This window comes from Podarcis melisellensis (assembly GCF_964234715.1).
Source record: "Podarcis melisellensis genome assembly, chromosome: 3".
Taxonomy (NCBI): Eukaryota; Metazoa; Chordata; class Lepidosauria; order Squamata; family Lacertidae; genus Podarcis; species Podarcis melisellensis.
Window position 1 is genome coordinate 62,887,642 of NC_138530.1, and position 27,645 is coordinate 62,915,286.

The 27,645-nt window shown below is 40.3% G+C and overlaps 1 protein-coding gene across 1 annotated transcript in view; it reads left to right on the forward strand.

The window, feature by feature from the left end:
• MOXD1 (monooxygenase DBH like 1) overlaps window positions 1-27,645 on the forward strand; it is a 34,836-nt gene that overhangs the window by 4,413 nt on the left and 2,778 nt on the right. Inside the window, exons 2-10 of the mRNA XM_081907157.1 lie at window positions 3,167-3,313; window positions 4,638-4,805; window positions 4,939-5,022; window positions 16,715-16,894; window positions 18,669-18,771; window positions 21,199-21,365; window positions 22,937-23,128; window positions 25,846-25,905; window positions 26,986-27,128. Coding sequence (XP_081763283.1) covers window positions 3,167-3,313; window positions 4,638-4,805; window positions 4,939-5,022; window positions 16,715-16,894; window positions 18,669-18,771; window positions 21,199-21,365; window positions 22,937-23,128; window positions 25,846-25,905; window positions 26,986-27,128 — 1,244 coding nt within the window. The remainder of the gene's footprint in view (window positions 1-3,166; window positions 3,314-4,637; window positions 4,806-4,938; window positions 5,023-16,714; window positions 16,895-18,668; window positions 18,772-21,198; window positions 21,366-22,936; window positions 23,129-25,845; window positions 25,906-26,985; window positions 27,129-27,645) is intronic.

Sequence of the window (27,645 nt, forward strand, 5' to 3'; positions counted from 1 at the left end):
TATAAAGCAGTACCTATTTATCTACTTGCACTTAAGGGTGCTTTCAAACTGCTAGGTGGGCAGGAGCTGGGACCGAAAGACGGGAGCTCACCCCGCCGCGGGGATTCGAACTGCCGACCATGCGATCAGCAAGCCCTAGGCACTGAGGTTTTACCCACAGCACCACCCGCGTCCTTCACAGCGCCACCTCGTCCCTCAACTTGTGCCAAATGTGAATGTGGACCTTGCACACTAGTCACTGTATTAGTCTGACTTGGGTGGTACAGAATGAACACTCATCCATAATTTGCATTCACGTGGAACAAAATTTATATCTCACAAGCATAATGGCCCATATGCCCCGGTAAATTGCATAATCAGGCTATCAAATAATCTTGTGACCCTTTGTGTTGGAGTGCCCCAGTGTAGTTGAACATATTATTCTCACTTCCTTTACAAATGGAAGGAGGCAACGTATATTGCAGGTTGTCAAGTAGTTGGAGGGTATCTTCTCCATAAAAACACCTGTTCAAGGATAGAATGACAGCTGTGATTCCTCCCCCCCCCCCAAGGTTCCTTGTGCAGCTCTGCTTACATTCTTCAAGGATAAAACAGGGCTTATTTACATATTTTTACTACATCCATAAGAAAGTACTCTCCTTGCCATTTTGTATAGCACTAATCAGAAACCATATCAACTGCAAATCTCTTTTGAGAGAGTGAGAGCAGGGTCAACAGCATGTGAGGAGCAATTCATCATCAATGCCTTCATCTGTAGGAAATTATATACCTCATCTTTTATGATCCGTAAAATCAACTTACCATGTGTTGCTTCAATTTCTAAATTACTTCCAGTGCATGAAAGACATCTAATTGTTTGACTACACCCACAAGCCAATAATTGCTTACGGTAGTTTTCTTTTTAAAAAAGTGCTGATTTTCGGCAGTATCGTTACTTCAAAACATGCTAAACTTTCTCATTATATAGTCTACATCCAGGATGAACAGCACATCACATGTGGTCAGCAGTGATCTAAAGCTCTCTTTACACAATATTTTGAGCTGACATCGTTCTTGCCATTGACAGGCTCCCACTGGTAGCATCTGTGACTTCAGAATAAGGAAGATGTCTCTGTTCATGTTCATAGTGGTACAAGCTCAGCGACAAGCACAAGTTCCCAGAAGTCAGGATTCCAAGGTTCACGAGCAAGGCAAGAGGTCCATAAGCAAATGGAAGCTACGAAGATGTCCCAACAAGTGACATTCCCCTCCTGCCAAGTTTTCAAAGATAAGGCAGGGCAAACTCTGCCATAAGACTGTCTTGTCCTGTGTGTCTGCCACAGGTACACATGTCTGCTCTGTCTGGGGGGTGCATGTGATCTTACCTACAAAGGTGGTGCCTGGTCCACAGTTGGGGGGATGGAGAAAACTAGCAAATCTACTTCCACCTCTCTGGCCTCTAGAGCCAAAAGGGGAGGACCTCCTTCCTCCATCTCTGGGTGCCAACCTTCCAGCTCCCACCCCGACCCATCTTCCTATCCTTCCTGGGGTTGCCAAGCCACATCCTGATGGAGTCAAGGAGTCATTATCATAGTTCTTCACATATGTCTTTGAGGTTAGGGCAGACTACAGTTATATACAGTGCTGGGGGTTGCCACTGTGATGCAGAGCCACACAGTGCTACATCACAGGCAGAGAATAACTCCTTACACAAAGCTGCTCTGATGATCATGATAATAGAGTAATTCAAGGTAACATGTAAATTCAGAATATTTTGCCTCATAGCAGGTACCGGAGGCAGGTGAGTGAACTGACTGAATGTCAATATCTTTGTTGATCTGTCACATGAGTTATCTTTTGCGGACTGGAAATGTTTGTCCACTGATATATACTGGTTTTCTTGGAGATACATACCTTGGGTTATCCACCCAAATTGTTTGAGTTTAGTTTCTGTTTATTTATTGGTCTGTTGTCTGCCCCACCCCCACCCCTTTCTTTTACATATATCTCTAATAAATTTATTTTTAAAAAAGAAAGAAAGAAAGAACTGCTGGAAAAATGCATATGAAATCATAGTAGCTACAGCTGACTCAACACCTCATTTTGGAGTGTGGACCTGGCAAACTCACTCTGAGCAAAATAGGGAACAAATGCACAAATGCCCCCACAAGCTAAGAAGAGAAAATTAGATGGCATTACTGTCCTGGTCTCTAAGTCTATGGAAGGTTTTTTGTGAATTAGCATCATAGAATTTTAAGTCAGTCACAGGACTTATGGTGACCTAGAGAGGATTCAGAAAGCCAGCTGCACATTATGACAAAGAATTCAGAGGTGAAGAGGTTAATGACACTATAATGCAGCTTATGCATTATATCATATGTCTGCTAACATTGAGAACTAGGATAATCTTTCCTCAGAAAAACATTAAAATATTCCTGTAGGTTGGCACATACAAAGTGTACAACAATATCATATTCCTATTTAATATTTCTCTGTCTGTCTGTCTGTCTGTCTCTCTGTCTGTCTGTCTCTCTCTCTCTCTCACTCACGCACACACACACACTGACTTGGTTATGAATAACTTCCTTCCGTATGTGGACTGGGAAGTAGGTTCCAAGGAAATAGAAGGAACTAACAACATAGGTTTAGGATTGGGGGTATTAGATTGTTCATTAATGCAGACATGTTATTCCTAGATTTTAAAACATGAAACAGAAGAGGGCTTTGAAATAGATACACTTTAACAACAGACTTTTAAAAGTTAGTTTATACATTCTACAAATGTAGAGCAAAACCATAATGGATACACTTCTAACCTACAAGTGCAATGCAAAGAAGTATCATCTGTACAAAATGTTTCACATGGATCTTTTAATGTAACTATTTTGATTACAATATATTTCATGTTTTCATGGTGACAATGTTGGGAAATTTGCTTTGTTTTCTTTTTCTGCTCTTTCCTTCCCTCTTTTGTAAGGTGCGCAGATGAAAATATATGCATACAGTTAAAAAATAAATTCTGGTGGCTAAATTCTGATGTTTTCCTGTTTGCTAATATAAAATACTTTCTTAGAAAATTACAACTTATCCTTTTACACTTCTTTCCCAGAAAACTCAAAAGGTTGTTGAGTTCAGATTATTTAAAGCAAAACAAAAAAAAGTAACAGCAGGTTTGTTTCTTCAACAGGATTATTTTACAAATGCAGACAGAACATTGAAAAAGGACTCACAGCAGGACTACCATCTGGAATATGCCATGGAAAATAGTACCCATACGATACTAGCTTTCAGCCGGCAACTTCACACGTGTGACCCCAACGACAAGAGTATAACAGTAAGTAGTTGACGATCAATCTGACTCAGAGAGAGGGGAGTAAGACTTAAATCATGAATCAAGAGATAAAACAGTCTGCCCCCCCCAAAAAAAATCAAGCTGTTTGTGAGCTTCACATTCTTGGATCAATTAACCATTATGCTATGCTAGGGTTGCCATATTTCAAAACGTGAAAATCCGGACAGAAAAGTTGTTGAGCTTTTTTTCTCTCTCACTGAAAAGCTCTATGCCTAATAGAAGTTTGTTTAATTACAGATTCTGGTGGTACCAGAATACAGTGGTACCTCGGGTTACAAACACCTCAGGTTACAAACACTTTGAGTTACAGATTCCGCTAACCCGGAAGTAGTACCTCGGGTAAAGAACTTTACCTCAGGATGAGAACAGAAATTGTGCACTGGCGGCGCAGACGCAGGGGAAGGCCCCATTAGCTAAAGTGGTACCTCAGGTTAAGAACGGTTTCAGCTTAAGAATGGACCTTCGGAACGGTTTAAGTATGTAACCAGAGGTACCACTGTATCTCAATTCCACAAGGAGGCATTGCCTGAAGTACAGAACGCTTTAGTATAGGTGAAATGAATGTTCTTGGATTTTTAAAATTTAAAATCTTTATAGACTGCTTTTTTGATCATATTTAGGCTGTATAAAAAGCAGACAAAACTATTTTAAACAGCAAATTCAAACAAAACAAAATGAAGTGCAGAGTGATAGAACTACAAAAAGATAAAATGCAGCTATCCCCTACTAAAGAATCCCTTACTAAATCCCTAAATCTTTCTGGACTATCTCTCACCAACCCTAGCCAGGTGGTGGGACTTATGAGAGTTGTAGTCTAAAATATAAGAAGGGTATCATTAGGAAAGGGACGCAGGTGGCACTGTGGGTAAAACCTCAGCGCCTAGGACTTGCCGATCGCATGGTCAGCGGTTTGAATCCCCGCGGCGGGGTGCACTCCTGTCGTTCGGTCCCAGCGCCTGCCAACCTAGCAGTTTGAAAGCACCCCCGGGTGTAAGTAGATAAATAGGGACCGCTTACCAGCGGGAAGGTAAACGGCGTTTCCGTGTGCGGCTCTGGCTCGCCAGATGCAGCTTGTCACGCTGGCCATGTGACCTGGAAGTGTCTGCGGACAGCGCTGGCTCCCAGCCTATAGAGTGAGATGAGCGCACAACCCTAGAGTCTGGCAAGACTGACCCGAACGGGCAGGGGTACCTATCATTAGGAAAGGCTGTTATATATGGGCAGATTCATCTGGTAAGCTGTCATGATTGACTGTGACATCTTCTTGCATACTTAATCAGTAAAGTTTTTCCTTTTTCCTTTCTAGGAAAGCACAGTGAGGGTGATATGGGCATACCATGACAAAGACTTTAGAGAAGGAGTTCAAAATTACCATGGTTCAAATCGAGGGACAAAGAGTCTTCGTTTATTGAACCCAGAGAAGACTGCTATTATCGCTCCCTCATTGCCGTATTTTGACTTGACAAACCAAGGCGTAAGTTTCTTTGGGTTTTGCTTTTATTAAGTATCAGGGTAAGATGGGTGGAACTGTTAGCTACCTGTACAGGGAGCAGAAATCAGATACTTTTATATTATATTTGCCTTTCCTTTTCCTTTTATTAAGACAGGTGCCTATACCAGACAAAGATACAACATATTGGTGCCAAATGTTTAAGATACCTACACTACATGAAAAGCATCATGTGATACAGGTATGCCATCAAGATACATATATGTATGTATTTATAAGATAGCACTTTTTGCTAAGGCTTTCTTTTTTGCACACACATTTTAAAAACAGTGAAGATCCATGAAATAGAGGATCATATTTTCAGCATCTAAAAATCTGAACTGCTGCATTAACTTTAGTTGTATTTTATGTCCTGCCTTGGTTATGTTTATTTACTGTAGAGAAGTTTAAGAAAAAAAGGGCTTTGGTTGGTCATCCATGCATGTTTGTGTGTGGGGAGAGAATTACTATCAACCCGTAAATGGTTTTCCCTAATTTGGATAGAAACATGATTATATGAAAGTTCCCTCGAAATGGGATTTGATTAGGAGTACTGAAATGTATTTTTAATGTATTTTAAATCTTTGTTGGAAGCTACCCGGAGTGGCTGGGAAAACCCAGCCAGATGGGCGGGGTATAAATAATAAATGATGATGATGATGATGATGATGATGATGATGATGATGAAACAGCTCCCCCTTCCACCCCCCAAATAAAAGCCATTTTGGTTAAGTTTAAGAAATACTGTTTTTGAACATCAGCTGTTTTAATACTGCTGGATATACTTGTGCTTCTTCAGTTGATACGATGGAATTCCAAGACTTATTGTGCTTGTTCATTAATGTTCAGGATCTCATGTGCCAACATTTATGACTGTTTAGCATGATACAAACATGCTGAGGCAAATGTATAGGGTCTAGGCAGGTAGTTTGGTGTATAGTAAGTCTGCAATGTACACATATTTTACTTGGGTGCATTCAGGTTTATGTGCTTGGCAAAACAATTTTACCTAATTAAAAAGGGTGTTGAAAGGAGGCAGGCATCCAGGGGAAAAGACTTTGGCAATCCCACCTGCCATGGAACCCAATGTGTTTTGACTATACGCGATTTTGGCTTTAGGCATGATTCCCAGAACATAACCCCCATGTAAATTGCGGGCTTACTGTAATCTCTGAATCACATTGTGCAAAGATGGCTTTATGTAACTCCACAGTTTTTGTGAGGAGTGGTGGGTTTACCAAAGAAGTTATAGGATTACAGAAAGACTTGCTTCTTATTCTGAACTTCTTAATCTACTACTTTTATTTTGAAAGTAAATGCCTATCCAGCTAAATATGTTACATAAATCAAAAAGTTCATATGAGTTACGAAATTTTACAAATCTTGAGACCCAAGGTATATGCAATTTTCTTAAGGGAGCCAACAACACTTATTTATGCCTGCAAACATGTCTTGTGGCTAGATGTGCACTTGCATCATGCTTTAGTTTGCTTAAGTTGCAGAACTCCACAGATGCCAGAGGCACAATTCCATGCATTTGATGTTTGCCTATATATAGTACTAATGTCCTGAGTGTTCTAAAATAAAATAAAAAACCCAGCCTATGCATTATGTATACCACTCAAGGCTTTCTTAAATACTAGCTCCCATGTAATGAAAATTAAGACTCTCAAGTCCTTCACTAAAACTATTAAATAGCTACTATCGAAAATATTGTGTGTGCCTCTCTTATTGTTTTCTTGGGTATCTGTTTTATTTAAATGAATATATGAAGATTACAAATTGTATACATTTTATAGATATTGAAGAAGGGAGTATCCTCTGTTAGACAGAAATCTAAGGGGGGGGGACTATTGTTTTGCCCTTCATATGCCAACTGAAGATGGTATAAGGGGCTCTTACATGGCTGGCACAAATACCTTTTGTGATGGAGGAAGATTTTTATTTCTCCGTTCTTAGATACAGACTTCATTTTGATTCTGGTACCTAGATAATAAACAGATACCAGGAGTATATGTTAACAAGGACACACATTTTTAATATGTAACCACAAATTACGAAGTACCACAGTTTCACATTAGTTCACATGATGAAAGTATTAAGATGCAGCTGAATGAGTTGGAAACTGTTTCTCCTGTATATTTCAACACCTGTTCAGTCTCGAGTTAGAAGGGGGGTGGGGAAGGATGGCTGGAGCTAGCCCACCTCCTAATCTGCCATGCTGCTGGTGGGGGAATTCTGGCAGCAGAACATGAGCCCTGGCAGCAAGAAGTGTGCCCTGTACACTTTCCCCAATGGCACATGGATTGGAAGCTACCACTAGTGGTATCCCTGTGGGCAGAAGTCCATGGAAAAAGCCTGAAACAGGGTGTTTGGGGAATTGATAGGCACAGTATGGTTCCAGTGATGGGGCTGTGGATGCAGCTGTGATCTACTGTGTTGCATCAACGCCAACCACTTCCAGGCAGAGGTTCTGATTGCTCTGTAAGATCACTGTAGTTGGTAATTTAAGTAGATTCCACTTCATCCAAGTTGCGAACTTCTCCTGAACCTGGCTAGGTAGAAGGGGTGGGGGAGAAAATTTGAGATGCTGACACAATTCAGTTTTATGGCCAGTAACTACAACCAGCTGTCATGGCTAAAAAAGTTGACCTCCTAAGTTGCACCGGTCTTTCACTAAGTTTACATCATTTACTGTAATCTGTACCCACCTAGTTTTGGCAAGTTTCTTAAATCAACAGATGTCATGAGTGGCCTTTGACTTGTGTGCTTGACCTTTTAACCATCCTAACTGCAACTTCCAGATGAGGGTCTGGACATAGTAGGTGCTCTTCATAATTTTCAAAGGAATCATTTCTTTATTTCAACCTTCCATTTTGCACCCCTTCTAACCCGATTTAACCCCATCAACATTATCCTGCAGCAGGAGGCTATGCATGTAAGGACATAGATGACTATCACAAGCACATGTGATACTAATGGCAACCTATTGAGCCAGTCACTTGGGCTTGTCATTGTCTCTCAGTCCAGTCTGTCCTACAGGGCTGTTCTGAGAATAAAATGGGAAGAGGAATAACCATGTATACTGCCTTGAGCTCCAGGAAGGAAGCATGGGGTATAAATGTAATAAATAAATCCCAGATAGGACTGGGTGAAATCCCTGTTTGAAGCTCTGAGAAGCCACATTCATTTAGTATTTCGAAGTGGTCTGACATGGTATATGACAGCTTTGTATGCTGGTAGGCTATCCAACTGTTCAAAGAAGCCGTGTTCGTGAATGACACCAAATTATTTGGGGGTTTGTGCAAAAAGCTCCAAAAGGAACTCCTTAAACTGGCTGAAAGGCAACAGAATGGCAAAAGAGATTCAGTGTAAATTCTTTTGTTCCAGATTAGCAGTAAAGCACATAAAACAGTGTGAAAATGAGTAGCAACTGTATTGATGGGTGGCAAGAGAAGCAGATAGACCTGTTCTGTTGCATTTTTATTTGTTTTTGTATTTACTGTTGACCTGTTCTATTGTATTTTTTTATCTGTTTTTATGTTTGTTGTAAACTGCTCCCAAAACTTCCTCATTGGGTTGCATATAAATACTTTTAAATAGAGACAGGCAGGCAGGCAGTGCAAAATTCTGTGCTTCTGACAGGGCCAAGAACAAGTTGCCAAAATATTTTATCTGCCCTGGAACAGGCTAGCAGATGCTACTTAAACATAATTTTTAGATTCAGAGTAGAGTCTCATTAAAAAGAGACTCTCAAAAATCTTGTTACCATGGGTAACTAGGCTTTTTGACACAGGAACGTATTAGTAATGCCAAATCCAACAGCGCGCAAAACACAAAGGGGCTCCAGTTTGAGAGCATGATTGATCGGAAGCCAAAGGGGCAGCCACAGCATTTGATACTTAATGGGAGCACTGTTTCTTATCTTGAATGATAGACAGTACCTACTTATTATTCTGTGGCCTGCCCTGCATCTTGCTTGATGCAAATTGCATCACTTTTTTTTCCTGAAAAGGACCCCCCCCCAAAAAAAAGTGATGTGAAGTTTTGCATTCTAAGCATTTGCTACCTGTTCAAAGCTCTCACAGCTCCATAAAATCAAGTTGTCTGTAAAATGTTCAGCTGAATATCACAAATCTTTCTTATTTGTTTATGGGTCCTTTGATCTGATGGATTTTCTCTTTGTTGCAAGCTTGGCTATGCCTTTTAAACTTCCAAAATTATTTATTTATTTTGACTTACAACCCACTTTATCCTCAAAGGCTCAAAGTAACTAAGAACACTGAAGATGATCTACAGCTGAAGGTTCTAAAAACATTTAAAAAGATTATGCTCAAGATGGATTCTGATTCTTTCACAATAAATTTATAGGGTGATATCTAAGTCAGGCTAGACCCACTGAAATAAATTAATTCCAGTAACTTAAGTCCATTGAGTTGAATGAGCATTGTGACCCTATGGCAGATGTGAGGTGTAGGGGTCTGAGAAGTGGCCCAGAACCCAGGCAGCTGATATGATGGCCTCCAGCCCAGGGGCAAGGATGACAATCAATCAATCTATCATTTTATTTGTATGCCACCATTCCAAAGTTAAAACCATGCTCAAGGTGGCTTACAACGTACTTTTAAGATTACTTACCTACAAGCATAGAAAAAGTAGTCATAAGCAATCAACAAAGCATCAAAAAGTGTACAACCAGACCGAACAATTTCCACATAAATCATAAGATCGGAATAAAAATGCAAAAATAGCATTAACAGCAGCAACAACCTCACAACAGCACCCTCCCGGACCAGATGGGGAAAGGCGTGCAAGGCAGGGAGCAGGTCTTGCAGGTTGCAGAGCCAAGATGGTGTCTGGCCTCTTCAGCAGCCTCAGCAGTCCAGATCCAACATCTCCTAAGATCATTGGCAGTGTGGAGATCTGCTAGAGGGTCCTACTGCAGGACCCTCTAGAAGACCTCAGGATCTAGGGGGCAAGGCAGAACACTTAGCATATGGCTTAGTTACATTCCTACTTTCAGTTGACCAAATCTTCCAAATCATTTTTGAGAGATGAGATTAATGTTGAGTGAGTATCATTTTTTCACTTGCTCAAATTTTGGACGAATAGTTGTTAAAGTACACACACATGCACACAGCTTACAGCTGCAACTTCAAAAGAAGAAAAGCAAACAAAAGGGGGGGGAGATGGGATATTATAATAAGCAAAGTTCCATGTCTTTCTGATGTCACCCTGGAAAAGGGTCTGGCTTCCATGTGTACGTTCAGCCATCTGAAGTTTTTTTTTTTGTTGTTTAATGACAAATTCCTGATTTTCTGTTTGTTTGCATACTGCGCTTGTAATCCTTTCTAAATCTGATACCCATTCCAGCTGACATTTTAAATGTTACATTATTTTTTCAATCCTATTCCGTATGCCCTATTAGTATTTAGTATTTAGTAACACAGAATATATGGAACACTGTGACATTCACCCTGTTTCTGCCATTATTTTGTATGTATGCTTCCCAGAAGGTACAACAAAGTACTTCCAAAGCTATTATAAAGCATAGATGGAATGTTTATTTTGCTTAGACAGGAGCAGTTGTTGAATAGCTAAAGGCTTGTCCACACTTCTGCTTTGCCCTGGGAAATCCCAATCTTTGCTGCCGAATCGGAGAAAACATTAATCAGGTTTTCTGCTGATTGACATTTGCTCCAATTCAGCACTAAAGAGCGGGTTTTCACAGGAAAATCTCTTGCATTCATGCTTTCTAGGCATGGGACAACTGGGACGAGCCCTGGGTGAGTGATGGCAGAAGGAAGCAACCAGGCTTCTTTTTTTCTAATGCGGTAATCACAAAACAATCTGGAAGTTAAAAATTGCCGTTGATTTAGATTCTTACTACACATACTTAAGTCCAGCACGGATTTATTTATTTATTTTGAAATATATCCTATATATCCTTTGTGCCTGCTCCTTTTCAGCCCTACCTATGTTGGAAGCGTGACATGAGTTGGGCCAGGGCCAAGGAGGTTTCCTCAGTGTGGCGGAGGCATCCAATGTCTGATCTCCCTCCATTCCTCTCCCTCTTTCTCCATTCTTGTACAGGGAAATTTCATACTTCCTGTGAGCCCTGGGAAATCCCACCAAGGACCATTGGATTGTAAGGTTAATTAGTTAAAGATAATATGACAAAAGGATATCTAGAGAGAGGAAGAGGGAGAGAGAGCTTAAAACAGTTTTGGAATCTGTCTAATGCTGAATAACGGTTCAAACCAAATCTCTCCCTAGAAAGCTTGTCATGCAAAACAAATAACTAGACATCTGGCTGTTTTCTTGTTTCTCATTTTGCAGTTATGTAAAGGACTGTAATTTTGATGAACTGGCCAGCCACAAAGAACATTGTTTCTCTTTACTGCCAGTAAGCAGTGTTTATTTCAACCCAAAAGGAACAATTTCTGGTAAAATGTTGCATAAATGTGCCTTTGGGAAAGTCTCTGACATGTTATTTCACAATCTCTTTGAAGATGGAAAGACAAAATAGTTGTGGCACATACATTATTTTGTTCTGAGAATTGTATTGATTCATAACAGTGTGCGGCATAGAGCCCTACTAATACAGTGGCACCTCAGGTTACATACGCTTCAGGTTAGTCGCTTCAGGTTACAGACTCCGCTAACCCAGAAATAATGCTTCAGGTTAAGAACTTTGCTTCAGGATGAGAACAGAAATTGTGCCCCGGCGGCACGGCAGCAGCAGGAGGCCCCATTAGCTAAAGTGGTGCTTCAGGTTAAGAACAGTTTCAGGTTAAGTACAGACTTCCGGAACGAATTAAGTACTTAACCCGAGGTACCACTGTACTTATGCTTTATATTGGTTTTAAATATGGGGGGGGATCAAAAGACAAATTTTACCAATGGGGTAAACATCATGATGAAAATGTGCACCTGAAGCCCCACTGGCTACACACACACACACACACACACACACACACGTATCTTAAAAGATGGACCCTGGTCCCCAATGAAATATATTTTTTTCTTTTCATATGGATGCTCCTATAGTTTTGCACACCCCCCCAATGCCTTAAGCATCCACCCAGATGCTCTCCCATTGATACATATATGATTGTGTGGCTGCAGTATGCATAAAAGAACCTAATCAGAACTAGTATCACACATAATTTTGAGATGCCTTATAGGAAAGAATATTTTTTAAAATGTGTTTTTCATTCTTTGGCTCCTTTAAATTCATACTAATTGCATTTTGATAGTAACTGTTTGAGGGTCTCAGCATCAAGCCTCTAGCATGAGGGAATGTCAGGCAGACAAAGAACATTGCCTGTGATCAGAGTTATAGGTGACATTGCAGTATTTCTTGCCAACTTGTTCATGGAACTTGAACTTGACAGTTGCCTTTTTATTTTGAAATTTTAGCAACATATAGAATGCAAAAGGTATTTGGGGGGAAGCAAGGGAGTAAGTGTAATCTTGCAGGTAACTGCAGAGGAAAAAATATTTGTTCTAAATACAAACACAAATATTTCATGATATATAAAATCAATCAACACATAGCAAATACATTGCAGCTTAGAAACACTGTATATTTACTCTCAAAAGGGGCACAGCCCTCTGCAGCTAGTTATATTGCTTAGCCATTTAGTTTATCACCCAAGATTGATATTGTGAATTATGAAAGTATGCTAATTAATTCTTTACCAAATCCTTATTATTTTGCTTAGTCCACAAACTTGTGAAATATAATTAACAATAAAACTAACTACATATCCATGATGTCATTATTCCTTTCCAATTTTAAAACAGCATACATTAAGCTTGCATATTACACAGGGATTAGGTTCCAGGGATTGCCAAAATCTCATATAGTCAAAAACCATTGGATTCAATGGCGGGTGAGATTGCCAAAGGCATTTTCCCCAGAAGCCACCTTCTTTCCAGCCCTTAAAATAAATAAATAAATAAATAAATAAATAAATAAATAAATAAATTGCCCCATGCATAAAGCTGAATGTGGCAAAGTTAAATGTGTGTAAGTTGTGAGCTTACTGTACTGTATAATTATTGGAAAAGAACTGTTAGGAATGATTTTGTAAATAGAAGAACAAACTAGGGAGTTTCATCACAATTTCTTCTCCTTGAAATCCTAGATTAGTTTTCATCATGTGTTTTGTCAATTATGGAGAACCTAAGGAGTCTGTCTTACTTTCCTTCCAACTTAAAAGACATTTTCTTGTAGTTCTTGTTATAATTTGTTACTGTTATTACCAAAGCCATTTCATATACCAGGCTGTCTGGAAATCTAGTACTCACAGTGGAGTACTAGATTTATAAAAGCTTCTAAACCTCTTCCTTCTTCCAGTTATTGATTTTCTTGTCAACTCGTCTACACCACATATCCTAAGGTAGTGTAAGTGCAAGGAATGTAGGTGGTTTCTCCCAGAAAAAACAAGTTAATACACCCAATGTCTTAACTACTTCTGGTTAAAATGAAAACATGCTTATTAAGAAGGCAAACACAGACTCCAAAGCATTTCAGAGAGTACAGAATCCTAGCATTACTTCAGCTCTTACAGATGTCAGCAGCAAGGTGTATAATATTTGACCAGCTTGTTTAAGGTTAAGAAAAAATGCAAGAGAATCTTTTTATACTAGGCACTAGTAAATAAAATGCACATGCCCCTGGCTGTGCACTCATAATATAAATAACCCAAGATGTGCCTAGGAAGATGAAGAGACAGAAAGCAGCTGACTCCTCTGTTCTCGGTGATGGGGGTCACGATCTTAGGGTTGTCAAATGTCAATTTTTGATTTCAAATATTCCTCTGGCTGGGGAGACCTTGGGATGTGTAGAGGGAAAAGCCCAGTGGACTCTGCAAAGGCAAAGAATAGAGCTAATAGCAAAATAGATTTGTTCCTGAGGCTGTGTGGGCAAAATTGTGGACTAAGCCTGTACCTGAATTTTAGTAGGGCATATAAGAGTCGTGGAAGGAAGTAGCCGTGTAAGAAATCTCCATAGTTGCCCCTGTACCATCTCTTACTTTTACTTTGGTAGCTAAGGAAAGTATGTCATTTCCACTGGGGTGGAAAGGGAAGAATTTGTTTGGCTGCTATGAGAACGGGATGCTGGACTAGATAGGCCATTGGTCTGTTCCAGCAAGCTCTTATTATGTTCTTACCTAGTGCCGGATTTACATATAAGCTAAACAAGCTACAGCTTTGGGCCCCGCTCTCTTGTGGACCCCAAAAAAATTAAAGGGAAAAAACCCCTGGATGTACATTTCCAAAATATAAGATAAACAACAAATAAAATGAAACCTCCATACAGCAGCAGTGGCAAATGGCTTTAGATACGTATTAGGTCCAGAAATTACCATATAGCATATATTCAACACAAAAAAACAGTTACAATTTGTTGTTGACAAAGGACAGCTGGACATATAAAGGGCCCCATTACCTCCAATAGGTTAGGGCCTCATCAAACCTAAATCCGACCCTGTTCTTCCCTGTCTTTGGCTCTGTCTAGCTCTTTCAGTCCTCAGTACAGACTGAGTTGGCCTGTCCTTGGAATAGGTACAAATGCCTCTCTTGTTATATTCAAGCCTTCCCTATAGACACATCCACAAGCGTGTACACTCAAACCACTTGTCATTGCCACATTTAATTGCTGCTGATATTTTTCTGGCCCAGGGCTCATTATGCTTCTTTCTTTCCATGGGAGAAGTGCAGTAACAGCGATTGGTCTTTGACACATTCATATTCTGCAGCAGGTGTTGACATGTACTGGAAGTGCTCAAGTGCTCAACATGGCAATAGGTTTGTGTGCAAAGAGCATCAGTGAGATACTCTTGATACCACACCTGTGGAGTAAGCATTGGGAGGAAGCAGTTCCCCAACACACTAGCTCTGTGATAGCAATAGCCACAGCCACACAGATAACAGAAATGTAGAAGGGCTGCTTGCATTCTGTCTCCTCACCCGCTTCGGTGCTGCTCTTGAGTGTACTTTGAATATATAAAGACAAAAGTGCTGTATCAGTCAGAATTGGATACTTCTCATGGATGATAGCCCTGTAAAGCTCTTACAGTACATTTCATAAAACACAACATATAACCACCAGGTATTTAAAAGGTTCTGTAGAAGAAAATGTATGCATGTGAGATAAAAGTCTCATTTTATTATGTCCTGAAATTCTCACCCTTGTCATCTTAAGCTTGAAAGGATTTTGTTTTTTTGGTAACTGCCATATCTTTTAATGGGTAATGAAAAATATATTTACAATATATATTTGCATGCATTTTTACACAAGTCAGATAATTAAGGGGTTATTTTCAGCCTCTTGTCCAGCTGTAAAGACAGTGATTTGTCACCTTATATAATTATTGTCAAATTAATGGGCTGATGTTTCTCATGAATGTTTCTCTCTGTCTCTGTCTCTCTCTCTCTCTCTCTCTCTCTCTCTCTGTGTGTGTGTGTGTGTGTGTGAGAGAGAGAGAGAGAGAGAGAGAGAGAGAGAGAGAGAGAGAGAGAGAGAGAGAGAGAGACTACAAAGCCTCCTGCAAAATGTCTGGCAAAGGCAGAAGGGCGTTATACATAAACTGTTTACCTTTTGGAAGATTCTCTTTTTCAATAGAAAGGGAACCGAACAAAAGAATACTTGTTTGAATTGATGTTTAGGAAACTGACAGTGAAAGGATTGCCAACTTTGGTGATGATCCATTGCTTTGAAGGAGAGGTTGTTGTTGTTGTTGCTTTAAGTTCTGAGTAGAAGAACAGAAGGTGTCGGTGTCCTTTAGAGGCAGGTGGGTGTATCACACGTTTGGGCAAGTACTCCGTTATTTCAAGCAGAGATCAATAGAACATCCTCCTAGCCTTTTTGCTGGTTCCCGTCTTATTTTATTTGTATCAAAAGTAGGTGGATTTTGTCATCATTGTTACACTGTAGCATTCAGTTTAAAAAACTGCCATTGGTTTTAGGGCAATGTAACTGCGGGTTTCATTTATGCTTCTACTCTTCCCTTTTCTGATAGCTCAGAAACTAGTTATAGTGTGAGCACCTGTCCTTTTACATGGGGGCATGTAAGATGGCGGAAACTACAGAAATCTGAGATACAACCCTGCATCTTTACTGTACTTACTTTGAAATGATCAGTGTGTGAAAACTGGTTGTCGTTTTATTTCGCTTCCGCGGTACCATGATAGCTCCTACAGGGCAGAATAAAGCAGCGAGGAGGCCTTACTCAAAGTCCTCCCCAGTTTAACTATGAATCAAGGTCCTGCTCTTGTTCACCATACCCATAAAAGTCTGTGTTGTTGCTGTTATGTCTTAGTATAACATAATTATATTATTAAGAAGTATATGCTTTGCTGTGCCATATCACACTCCCCAGCCATCCATTTTACATGTATCCACAGACTCTCTTCATTTTTTGCAGGGGGTTGGACTAGATGATCCTCAGGGTCCCTTCCAACTCTACAATTCTATGATTCTATTATTCTTTTCCCATGCTTGCAGAATGGAAGCATGCCTATCCAGGATGTCTTCAGGATGGGAGAAGAGAACATTCTGGTTAGATGGGTTGGCCTTAGCTAACAAACAGGGATGGAACCTGAAAAATAATTCATGCAAACTGTGTAATCTACCATTGAGTTATGATCCCTCCCAATGTGTAAGGCACATGAATAATCTGCAAACCAAACACCAAGTCAGGGCAAACCAAACACCAAGTCAGACGTGTAATTTTTCACAAAATGATTTAAACGTTTTCATTATATCACTAATATATAATTGTGATTGTAGCTATTTAGACTGGGGCCTGCTTCTTCAAATGCTGTTAACATTTGCTAAGATAAAACAGTATTAAATTCATTGACTTTTATTACATTAACAGGTTGAACCATTGATACAGAAAGGCCATGAAAATTTGGTTCATCACATTCTACTCTATCAATGTAGCAGCAGTCTGAATGATAGTGTATTGGACTATGGGCATGAGTGCTATCATCCAAACATGCCAGATTCATTCCTCACCTGTGAAACAGTTATTTTTGCCTGGGCCATTGGAGGAGAGGTAAGATATATGGTTTTTGTAACTTATTTTGCTAATAGACACTATGGGCAGAATTCACCTAATGAACTCTGGCAGCAGAAGTCCATTGAAATCAGTAGGACTTAAATTAGTCACGATTGATGCACATTCTCTAAGTTGTTGCTTGTATTGAACATGATGAAATCTAAAGCCCAGCTGCCGGAGTCTTGTTGAGCCAAAAATTGTTACATGGAACAAATTGAACTTGGTCTCAGGATGGTTAAATACCATCAACATTAAATCTAGCTGTTGAGCACATTTCTGTATTCTGAGAATTTTTCCAAGGTAAACAAGAGACAACAATGAATAATTTTAAAATTATATGTCATTACTCAGAATAATATGATTCCTGTGGTATAAACCTGTATAAACTCAGCCTAGATTAAGAAAAAAATGATCCAATATTGGGAAATTCCAGTTGGGAAATCTGAGGGTATAGAGCAGTATGCAAATTTTACTACTACTACTACTACTAATAATAATAACAGTTTGGGGTGGGATGAGGTCAAGCAATTTAATCCAGATGAGGGAAGAACTATGGCCTGAGAAATCTGATTGGATGGAGAATTGCATCTGGGTGTAGATGGGTTTGTGCTTCCACAGAAGGGCAAGGTATGCACAGGTAACATCTGTGTGGGCAGAGGGGCATTTTGCCATCTTACGTTGGTTGGGCAGCTACACCCCTATCTAGAGAAAGCTCACTTATTCTCAACAACAAATACTTTGGTTATGCTCAGGCTAGATTACTGTATTATGCTGTACATGAGCTGTCCTTGAAGATAGTTTAGAAACTGCATATGGTGCAGAAGCTTATAGGCTTGGGGTAGCTAGCTGTTCAGATCATATCAAACTTATTATGTTTTGGTTACATTGGCTGCCTAGTCTTTTCTAGGCAGCTCAATTCAAGGTGCCTGAACATTTGGATCAGGCTCTGAGGTCCTCCTTTCTAGTCTACCAGTAAGTAGTTAGATTAGCAGAGAGCAAGGACAGGGCCTTCTCAATTGGAGCTCTCTCCTTAGTGGAATATATGTGCTTTGATCATTGCTGGTGTTTTTAGGAAAACTGAGAAGTGTTTTTACCGTAGTCTGCATTTTTTGATTGATTAATGTGATGTGCTTGAAGAATTTTAGCTGTTGATTGTTTTTTAAAAATTGAAAATTACATTGTTCTTTAAAATGCATTGCAATCTTTGTATGCATTGAAAGGCAGGCTATAAATCTATGAATTTGGAATACAGTTGTTGTTATTTAGTCGTTTAGTCGTGTCTGACTCTTCATGACCCCATGGACATGCCAGGCACTCCTCTTTTCCACTGTCTCCTGCAGTTTGGTCAGACTCATGTTTGTAGCTTCGAGAACACTGTCCAACCATACAGTACACTGATCCTAAGCTTGTTACTATAGTGTCTGATAGTGATATACCCTCATTACACTTTGGCCAACAACAGATAAGGAAAGGAGGTAAACAAGGTCCAAGTATCAGTACCAGTTTTCCCCTTTGGTAGAATGATGGGAGCAAATGTATGTATAGTAAAAAAATACGAAATATACACAAATGGTACACAAAACCCCCAAATTACTGCATGTTTACCTGCAGACATAGATATATTTAGTATCAGCAATTTCTGGTAAGTGTCAGTCCTAAGGGATCTGCCATTTTCTCTAGTTGACATATGAGGTTGAAATACGTTCCAAACTAAATTATTAGAACTTTTGGTAGAACCTGGTTAATTGCGTTTCCATGTTTGAAATTCTAGGGCTTTACATATCCTCCTCATGTTGGCTTATCTATCGGGACAGCATCAGATCCTCAGTATGTGCTTATGGAAGTTCATTATGACAACCCATCATACATGGAGGGTATGTGTCTTAACTACTTTTTAACTTTCTAAATTAGTAAAATATGCCAAATGTATAGGCTTCCTATACTGCTCATCCCAGTAAATGAAACAGCTAACAGGGAATGAAATCCCACTTTTTCTTAAAGTGTCAGTGCTGATGATAATCTTCTTTGTGAACATCCTGGGCTTGTCCTAGCTCTTGCCCATATTCACGTGGAGAACGCAATGTTTGAAATACTGTACATGGAAGCACAGGTTAACATATGCTTCAGAACAAAGTATATGCTGTACTTCCAGGTACAGTATTTATGTGAAATTGCAGCTCTTCTTTTTGCACTGCACAACTTAATCTGAATTTCAAAAGGATAAACTTTTTCACAAAAAAAAATTGGGGAAACATGCACATCTTTTAGTTCTGAATTTCTTAAAGATGTGATGGGTGGTAATATTTTTGCATGGCATCAAAGTCATTTTGACTTTTTACAGATCAACATTTGAATGAAATTTTGAAGCTGTACTGTTTTAGTTATCAACATATTGTGTGTGGGGGGGGAAATAATACAATTGTTTATTTATTGCATCAGTCACCCAAACAAGGCAGCCTCTGGGTGACGTATAGCCAAGTTTGGAAGCTTCCATCAGTTTTCGTAAATGTTGATTTACAGAAATTCTGGCACATAGGCTGACTGCCTCTGACTGCATGTGCTGAGTAGTTTTCCTTTCCAAAACAAATGCTTCCTCACCTGTCTGGGTGTGTTGTGCAACTGGGTTTTCCATACTTCCAACTTGACCTGTCTGTCTAGGGTAACAAGGACCTTGCAGATACTATCTTGATACTACGAGGAGCTACTTGACTGAGGAGGGAGGGACTTGGGATTTACTCCGAGACTGGCTGTCTGGCTGACTCTCTTGCACAGTGGCTGTGAGAGATTAGCTCCACTCAAAACAGCTCGTAGCATGTTAAAAGACAAGAAAAATCCAAACAACAATTAGCCACTTAAAAACTTTAAAGTCTTAGATTTTAAAAGATTCATATTAATGAGAAAGGGCTGTCTGAACCAGAAAAGATAAGATATTTCATAAGACAAACTGTGATAAGACATGCAGTGATGCTGATAGCCAACTACTGTACACTTTACTGTCTGTCCTGTCATATTACGAAAGTGGAAAAACACTGCAGAGATTTGTTGAAATCAGCTCACCATAGACAAAATGATTGCTTCTGTCTTCTAGCATTGCTGATTTGTTAATTTTGTTATTCCTTTAAAATCACAATTGTATTGGACAGCCCCCCTTTTTTATAGATATAGTTCATCAAAGGCTGTTAATATTGAAAGAAGTGGGACCTGGGCTCCAGTCCTAACTTTTACTGAGTATAGCAAATTAAACAATAGCTTAACAGAAAACAAAACCCCTCACTTACGGTCCTATGTATCAGGGAAAAGGTAAACTTCACTCATGATGGATCTACGTTTATTTAAGCATAATTTTAAGATTCCCAAACTAGACTCAGATCAAAATGATGGCACAGGCAAACTTCTGTACGCTTAGAATTTAGGACCAGGATGCATTAATTGGCACATTATTATCATTAAATTAAACATGTTCAGCCAAATAATTTCTTTTTAGGACCAGAACTGTTCTTACAATCCTTTTACGTGCCAATCAAGTCCTGATTCCTCCACTCAGGAAAGAAAATATTTGTTTTGGCAAGCTATCTTTTTTTTTTTTAAGTATGTTAGTGTTGCTATTGTTAAACAATTGGGATTCAGAAAGTTTTGCTGATCTGCCAGAAATCACCCCAAGATCCTGACTTACCTTTGTCCACCACTGTTATATGTGCTGTTATATATATGTTGTATATAAGAAGGAATAAATAAAATTTAGAAAACATCACAAAATGGAGAGAACATGGGACAGAAAAGAGTTGCTCATGATCAGCCTTACCAAATACTATCAAATAAATATCCCTGACAGAACTCCAGATCATTACAGAAGGATCCATTCCTCCACCCCCTTGATGAATACTGCATCTTAAGTGCTTGCCAGTTCAGATGTGATTCCTTGGTGTGGGTGGTGGAGAGAGACACTTAGATAATACTCCACAACAACAGAGTGATAACTATGTGTTTATTGTGCTTGAGTGGCTATTTGGAAAGGCCTTACAAGGAACACGGACGCATACATTATTTTTTTTTGTTCAGGTCAGAAAAGTACAGAAGTCAGCCTGCTCTAATTAACCACTTTCTTGTGACAATACCTTATTTACAGCTTTCCCAGTTTTGTGACCCCCTTTGACCGGTCTTAAGCACAGGTTCTCCCTTGCATTACAGTACTTTCTTGCATAAACTTGACAAGTGGGTCCCAAAGCGACTTTAAAAAACCCCCGATAGGATACTTTATGTTGATTTATGGCTGCTTCTGACAATTGCTCTTTTGTTCTCAGGAATGATAGATAACTCTGGGCTGAGGCTATTTTATACCCCAGATTTAAGGAGCTACGATGCTGGAGTTATTGAAGCAGGTCTCTGGGTCAGCCTCTTCCACAATATCCCACCGGGCATGCCAGAATTCACATCAGAGGGTCACTGCACTTTGGAATGCCTAGAGGAAGTATGTCTCCTGCCTTGCTCACTTCATTGTGATTCTTTGCATTATCTGAAAATAGCACATTTGAATTGCTTTCTTCTGAAGGAACTAGTGGGTACTGATACAGTCATGACTATACAGACATTTGCAGTACAGTAGGTCCAGGATCAGGGACGCGGGTGGCACTGTGGGTTAAAGCCTCAGCGCCTAGGGCTTGCCGATCGAAAGGTCGGCAGTTCGAATCCCCGCGGCGGGGTGCGCTCCCGCTGCTCGGTCCCAGCGCCTGCCAACCTAGCAGTTCGAAAGCACCTCCGGGTGCAAGTAGATAAATAGGGACCGCTTTCTAGCGGGAAGGTAAATGGCATTTCCGTGTGCAGCTCTGGCTCGCCAGAGCAGCGATGTCACGCTGGCCACGTGACCCGGAAGTGTCTTCGGACAGCGCTGGCCCCTGGCCTCTTGAGTGAGATGGGCGCACAACCTCAGAGTCTGGCAAGACTGGCCCGTACGGGCAGGGGTACCTTTACCTTTACCTTTAGGTCCAGGATCAAAAGATGGTTTGTGTGCACATGAGACAGAACTGCACGTGTAGCTCAGCCTTTTAACTTCATTTTTCTCTGCTGAAAAACCCTTTGCACTGTAATTAAAATTGACCTGTCTCTTCAACAGTTGTAACGAGGAAGCAAAAAGTCAAACTCTTGAATCCAAGTTAACTCTAGGGCACATATACCATTCCTTTGGATCCCTCACAGCAGCATGCAAGTTGTTAAATGAAATCAAATGAAAATAGAACAGGGAATAGTGAAAGAAATACTTGATCTTTATTTTTCTTCTCCTGCTGATCTTACAGAATGTGCTTTAAAACTAACCTACAGTTAATAACTCTGACTTTCATTCTGTAGAGCTTTGTTACCAGTTTTCTGGCAGCTGGGCAAATATATTCTATTCAAAATATTCAGAGTGCTTTGCTGTTTTCTTGGGGAAGAGAGTTCCACTTTCAATAAATGGCACATATGCAAAACAATGAACGAACAATGCTATTTAAAATACTGAATAATATTGTGTTTGGAAACTCATGGAGGGAGGGAATAGACTGGTCTGGAAGGGCTGTTGAGATGGGATGTGAACTTACAAAGCAGGAATAGTTGAGGTGATTAAAGACTGAGTTTGCTTAATTTTCTAGCTCCCAAAACTCCCCCTCCCCACCTTGCAAACGTCTGAGTGTTTTAAGGAAAGCAAAAGCAGCTCGAAAGTCTGTTCTGCTGGTCAGCCATCATAGGACAGTGACTAAGCTGACAACTTGAATTACTGCTCTGTAAATCTACACATGCTTCCATGGTTTCTGCTGTGAGGTTTTTTAAAGGATTCTTTCTTTTTCCCTTTTGTAGGACTGTCTCTGCCTTAAAATTATTATTTTGAAAAGGAATAAATTCTTATGTGTGCAGGAATTATTTTAACATTCTGTCTACAGTGTGTGTGTGTGGTGAGGGGATAATGGCTTTTGTAAGCATATTACAATGCAGTCTATATGCTCTTCTAATACTGAATGTCCTCTCACCCTCTGTGGTAATCTGATAAGTTTCACTGGTCCTTTTCAGGCCCTGGATGCTGAGAGGCCAAGTGGAATTAATGTGTTTGCAGTGCTCCTCCATGCACACCTTGCTGGTAGAGGTATAAGGATGCGCCATTTCCGCAAGGGTGACGAGCAGGAACTTCTGGCCTATGATGATGAGTTTGACTTCAACTTCCAGGAGTTTCAGTATCTGAAAGAAGAAAGGACCATCTTGCCAGTAGGAATCAGTGCTTCTTTCATTTAATAATACTTTTGCCATTTTGCCATTTCTCCAAGCTGAGCTGCCCCCCATTTTTCCTCCTAAACAGCATGGACCAAAAGTTCATGTTTGCCATTGCAAAACACACATTTTGTTCCATGCAGGGATGGGGGGAGGGAAAGAGAAGCTTCCATTTGGAGTAGAGAAATGACAGGTGAAGCCCCCCCCTCCTCCTCACTTCTCTCCCCAGTCATGGCCCCACCCCAAATCAGCATGTCTTGTTAAAGAAGGGTAATTAGGCTACAATTACATATATTTGCACGTCTTGTGCTGTGGCTTATCAGTAAAAGTTATTACTTCATATTCCAATGAACCTAATGTTTACTTGCATGAATCATTTTCGAGGTCTTGGTTTTTTTCAATTCCTAATTCTCTGTTCACAGCCTTTCACTCTAAACTGATGTTCTGTTTAAGATAAGCTTTTCCTTTGGGCTGTTGCTGTTTTTGTTACTGATAAGAACTTTGGGTTGCCATAAGAGTTAAATATGAGTTGCAGAAACTTGAGACTGAAAGGCTCCTCACCATATAAATCTGTCAGCATTTGTCAGTTGCAGCCTGTCTGATAGACCTCAGGGCTCTGAGGATGGCTAGTCATGACAAATACTGTTATGCATTTGCAAACATGGAAAATTTGCTGCCTGTAGCAACTTTCTTATTGTGGGGAGATCAAATATTACTTCAAATAGTCAACTTGCTTCTAAGCTCCCAAATAGACTACTAAATAACAAAAGAGATATCAAGAGAGAAAGAGAGATGCATGCAGTGGCATATAGATGACCCTAGTGTCATTGATTGAGAAGTGTTGTCATTATTGTCCCCAATAATAACAGTATTAAGATTCATAAACATGACCACTGGGCATGTGCTGGCCACTTTATAATCCTCCAAAAGTTCTCTGCCTGCTTTGGGCAGCTGTTTTGTTCTGCTACTACCACTCCTCGCAGTATTAAGCTTTCCCCACACTATTGCAAATGAATATTTAGAAGTATCTGCAGTGACCTACAAAATGTTTAATCCTTGTGTGGTGGTGACTGGACTGGCTGTATGCAAGTACATTCGAATGAGCTCTCAGCCACATATGCCTCACAGGCCCACTTAACATATGCATTTGATGTCCCAGTTTCTATCTTTCTCAGCCCATGATGTGCTTCCACAGTAATGTATATATCATTCATTGGATGCCACTGAGAACAGAATCCATCTAGATGAGAGGCGCAACTCATCCCTATCCCTAACCCAGTTGTGCCTCGTTTGCCCCCAGTCAGATTGCAGGAACGTAGCAGACTTACTGGTTCCAAGGCACAGCCTGCTGTGTTACTGACACAATCCCTTGCATGTCTATTTAGATATAACTTCCATTGCGTTTTATGACCCATACTCCCAAGAAAGTGTGCAGCTGAGCAGGCCAATCATTTCCATGTTTACACTGAAGTAAGTTATGTTGGGTTCCATGGGACCTATACCCAAGAAAGTACACCTGAAGCTCGCTGGCTGACACTGGGTCAGTTACTGTCTCTCAGGATTATTGTGAAGACCTTGGTGTGGGTCTGCAGGGAAGAGTTGAACTTGGCTGTTCAGGAACTCTTTTCCAAAGATGCCACTTTGCTACATTGCTTGCAAGCAAGGTGCATGCATCAACTTGCCCTTGATCAGAGGAAAAATATTTTATTCTTACCTATGAATGTCCTTTCTGGGAATAGTATCACAGGTCTTGCTTTTCTGGCAGACTAAAGAGGCCCTGAACAATTAAATTTAGCAGGGCAGAGTATTTTGCCTTTTCTGTCTTCATTAGGGGCAACTACTTTCTAGAGTTTTACATGAACCTGCTGGTGAAGTTACAAACTAAAAGCGTTGCTACCTCCTGGCTTAAATAATTCATTTCTGTCCATGATCCAGTGAGAGGGATTTGCCACTCCACTCAGGGCAGTCTTAAGCATATGCGGCGCCGGGGTGCAAAGATCCGGCCGGTGCCTCCCCAGTTGCCCAGTCCCAGGTGCGCAGGAGGGCGGAACCAGCTGGCCACCTCAGTGTCTCATTGGCTCGTTGCCCCTGAATGGGTGGCGCAGAGCCACTCACAGCAGAAGAGCCCTGCATGGCGCTCTGACCGACAGGCGGGCTCTTCCCCGGACTCAACTCTCAGGCCCCAGACTCTCAGCCTGGCGCCCCTGAGAGCCTGGCACCTGGGTGCCCATGGGTAAGACGACCCTGACTCTACTCTGCTGCTCCCTGGCTGGGATGGCTCTGTGGATCTACTATCTTCCTAACCAAATCCCAAATATTCATAGCAACAAACCTTTCTTTCTATGGTCTTTGCTGCTTCTGTTTTGGTACTGAAGAAAAGAAACTATGCTAAGAGAGAATGCTGTAATTCAGCAGTGAAATGCATTGCTGCTATTTGACCATTTGATTTTTGTGATTGTGTTACTTGTAGATTTTGGTTCTAAGAAACAGTGAAAACTGGAATCTGTGTTACAATGTATTTTACAGTTCCATTTAACAAATTGTTACATATGCTTTTACTGATAAATATAAATGCCATGTGGCACAAAATAAAATTTCAGCCTACCCTCTACATCTTCAAAAATCAAAATATTAAAACTCAATTTCTCAAAACTGTTAAGATATTTTAAACATTATCATTTGTAACAGTGTTTGCCTTAAATGTTGTATTTCAGGGAGATAATCTGGTCACTGAATGTCATTACAGTACCCTAAATCGATCACATATGACTTGGGTAAGAAACTTTATGACATGGCAGAATGAAATGTCTTCAGATAAAAATGTTGCAGGAAATGTTGTTTTGAGGCATTTAGGTACTCTTGGCAGATAGCTGCAAGGCTGCTAGAGCTTTGCTGTAGGTGATCTATTAAACTTATAAAGCAGATTTACTTCTGATGCCAGAGAAATTGCATCTGGCCCTCTTTGCTGCCTATAATTTTAGTGTAGCATAATAGACCCAATCTAATATTCAAGAACAATGCTTTATATATTACAATGATCTCATTGCCATTGGGACATAATTGAGACATAAGTCTCACCTCCGTGGGTCATTTGTATGGTAGTTACACAGCAAATAAGATATTAACCTTCCTTTAGCATACTTTTTGGTTAGCTTGTATGCACCATATTAAGGCTCTGTTATTTACTTGTGGGTTTGGGGCCACAAAATCCAACTTTTACTTTGAGGGTACAGAGAACAAGGTTATTTGGGCAGTGGGCTTTGCCACATGCCCTGTGTCCTATATCCTTAACTGCTACTCCTTTTTCTTGCCATCCTTTTAGTGTTTTATGTACATAGTGGCAGCAGCAGCAACCATGATGGATATACAGAGGTAACACCAGAGGGCAGTAGTAGTCAGGTTTCGGAATAAGTAGAGAAGCTTAGATTCTAGGACTGAATTGTCTGTCAACACTACCTTTCTGAAATTTGCACACACAGTCCTAGTTCAGGAAAAAAAACAGCACAGCAGGAAGGCTTCTAGAAGAAAGATTTTTTTATTTTTTAAAAAAACCTTTTGCAGTCGTCTGGCAGCACCTGTTATGAATAATCCATCTACTGTTTTACTTCAGCTGCAGTAAGAAAAGAATAAAAGTTTCACAGTCAGTAAACAAATAAACAATGGCTTGGGTGCCATTCATACAGTTTATAGTTTTATTTGCTGCCCTTGCTTTGGACATTATCTGCATTTTCTTATGATTATTGATAAGAAGAGGAGTAATTTTAGGAAACATTCTTGATAAAGCCTCAACAAAGGTACCAAGAGATCTGAAAAAAATCCTGAAGTGTGTATTGTTGATTTGTTCACATTTTTAGGGTGGTCTTAGCACCAGAAATGAAATGTGCCTATCCTACCTTCTGTATTATCCAAGAATAAATCTTACCCGATGTGCAAGTATCCCAGACATAATGGAACAACTTCAGTTTATTGGCGTTAAAGAAATATACAGACCAGTGAGGTAAGCAAGGTGGTTTCATAGGCTGAGGAGGTGCAAAACTATATATTGCATTTGATATATCACTCATTGTTATATCCCTCATGGGAGAGAAGACAGTCCTTAAGATACGTAATACTTAACATAAACAATGTATTAAAATTTGGAGGTGTGGGCGAGATGCACCATGCTTCGCATGCTCTAGAGCAGTGGTTTTCAACTAGTGTGCCATGGCACCCTGGGGTGCCTTGAAGGATGGCCAGGGGGCCGCAAGCAACACTAGCCTCTGTCCCTCTTTCCTTTGCTCCCTCTTCTCATGCTCTCTCATGTCTCTGTCTCCCAAAGGCTTGTGCAGCTGTTTGTTGCAGCAGCCCTGGCTGCAAGCTCCTGGTGCCTCTGGGGCTGGCTAGGCGGTGCTGGTTCCCAGGAGCTGAGGCGACCTCAGAGTAAACATGCAAGCAGGCAAGGGAGCCCAGCCAGCTGCTCCACCAGCCCTTGCTGTTGGGAATAGACAGGCAAGTGGGAGGCCAGGCAGATAGGT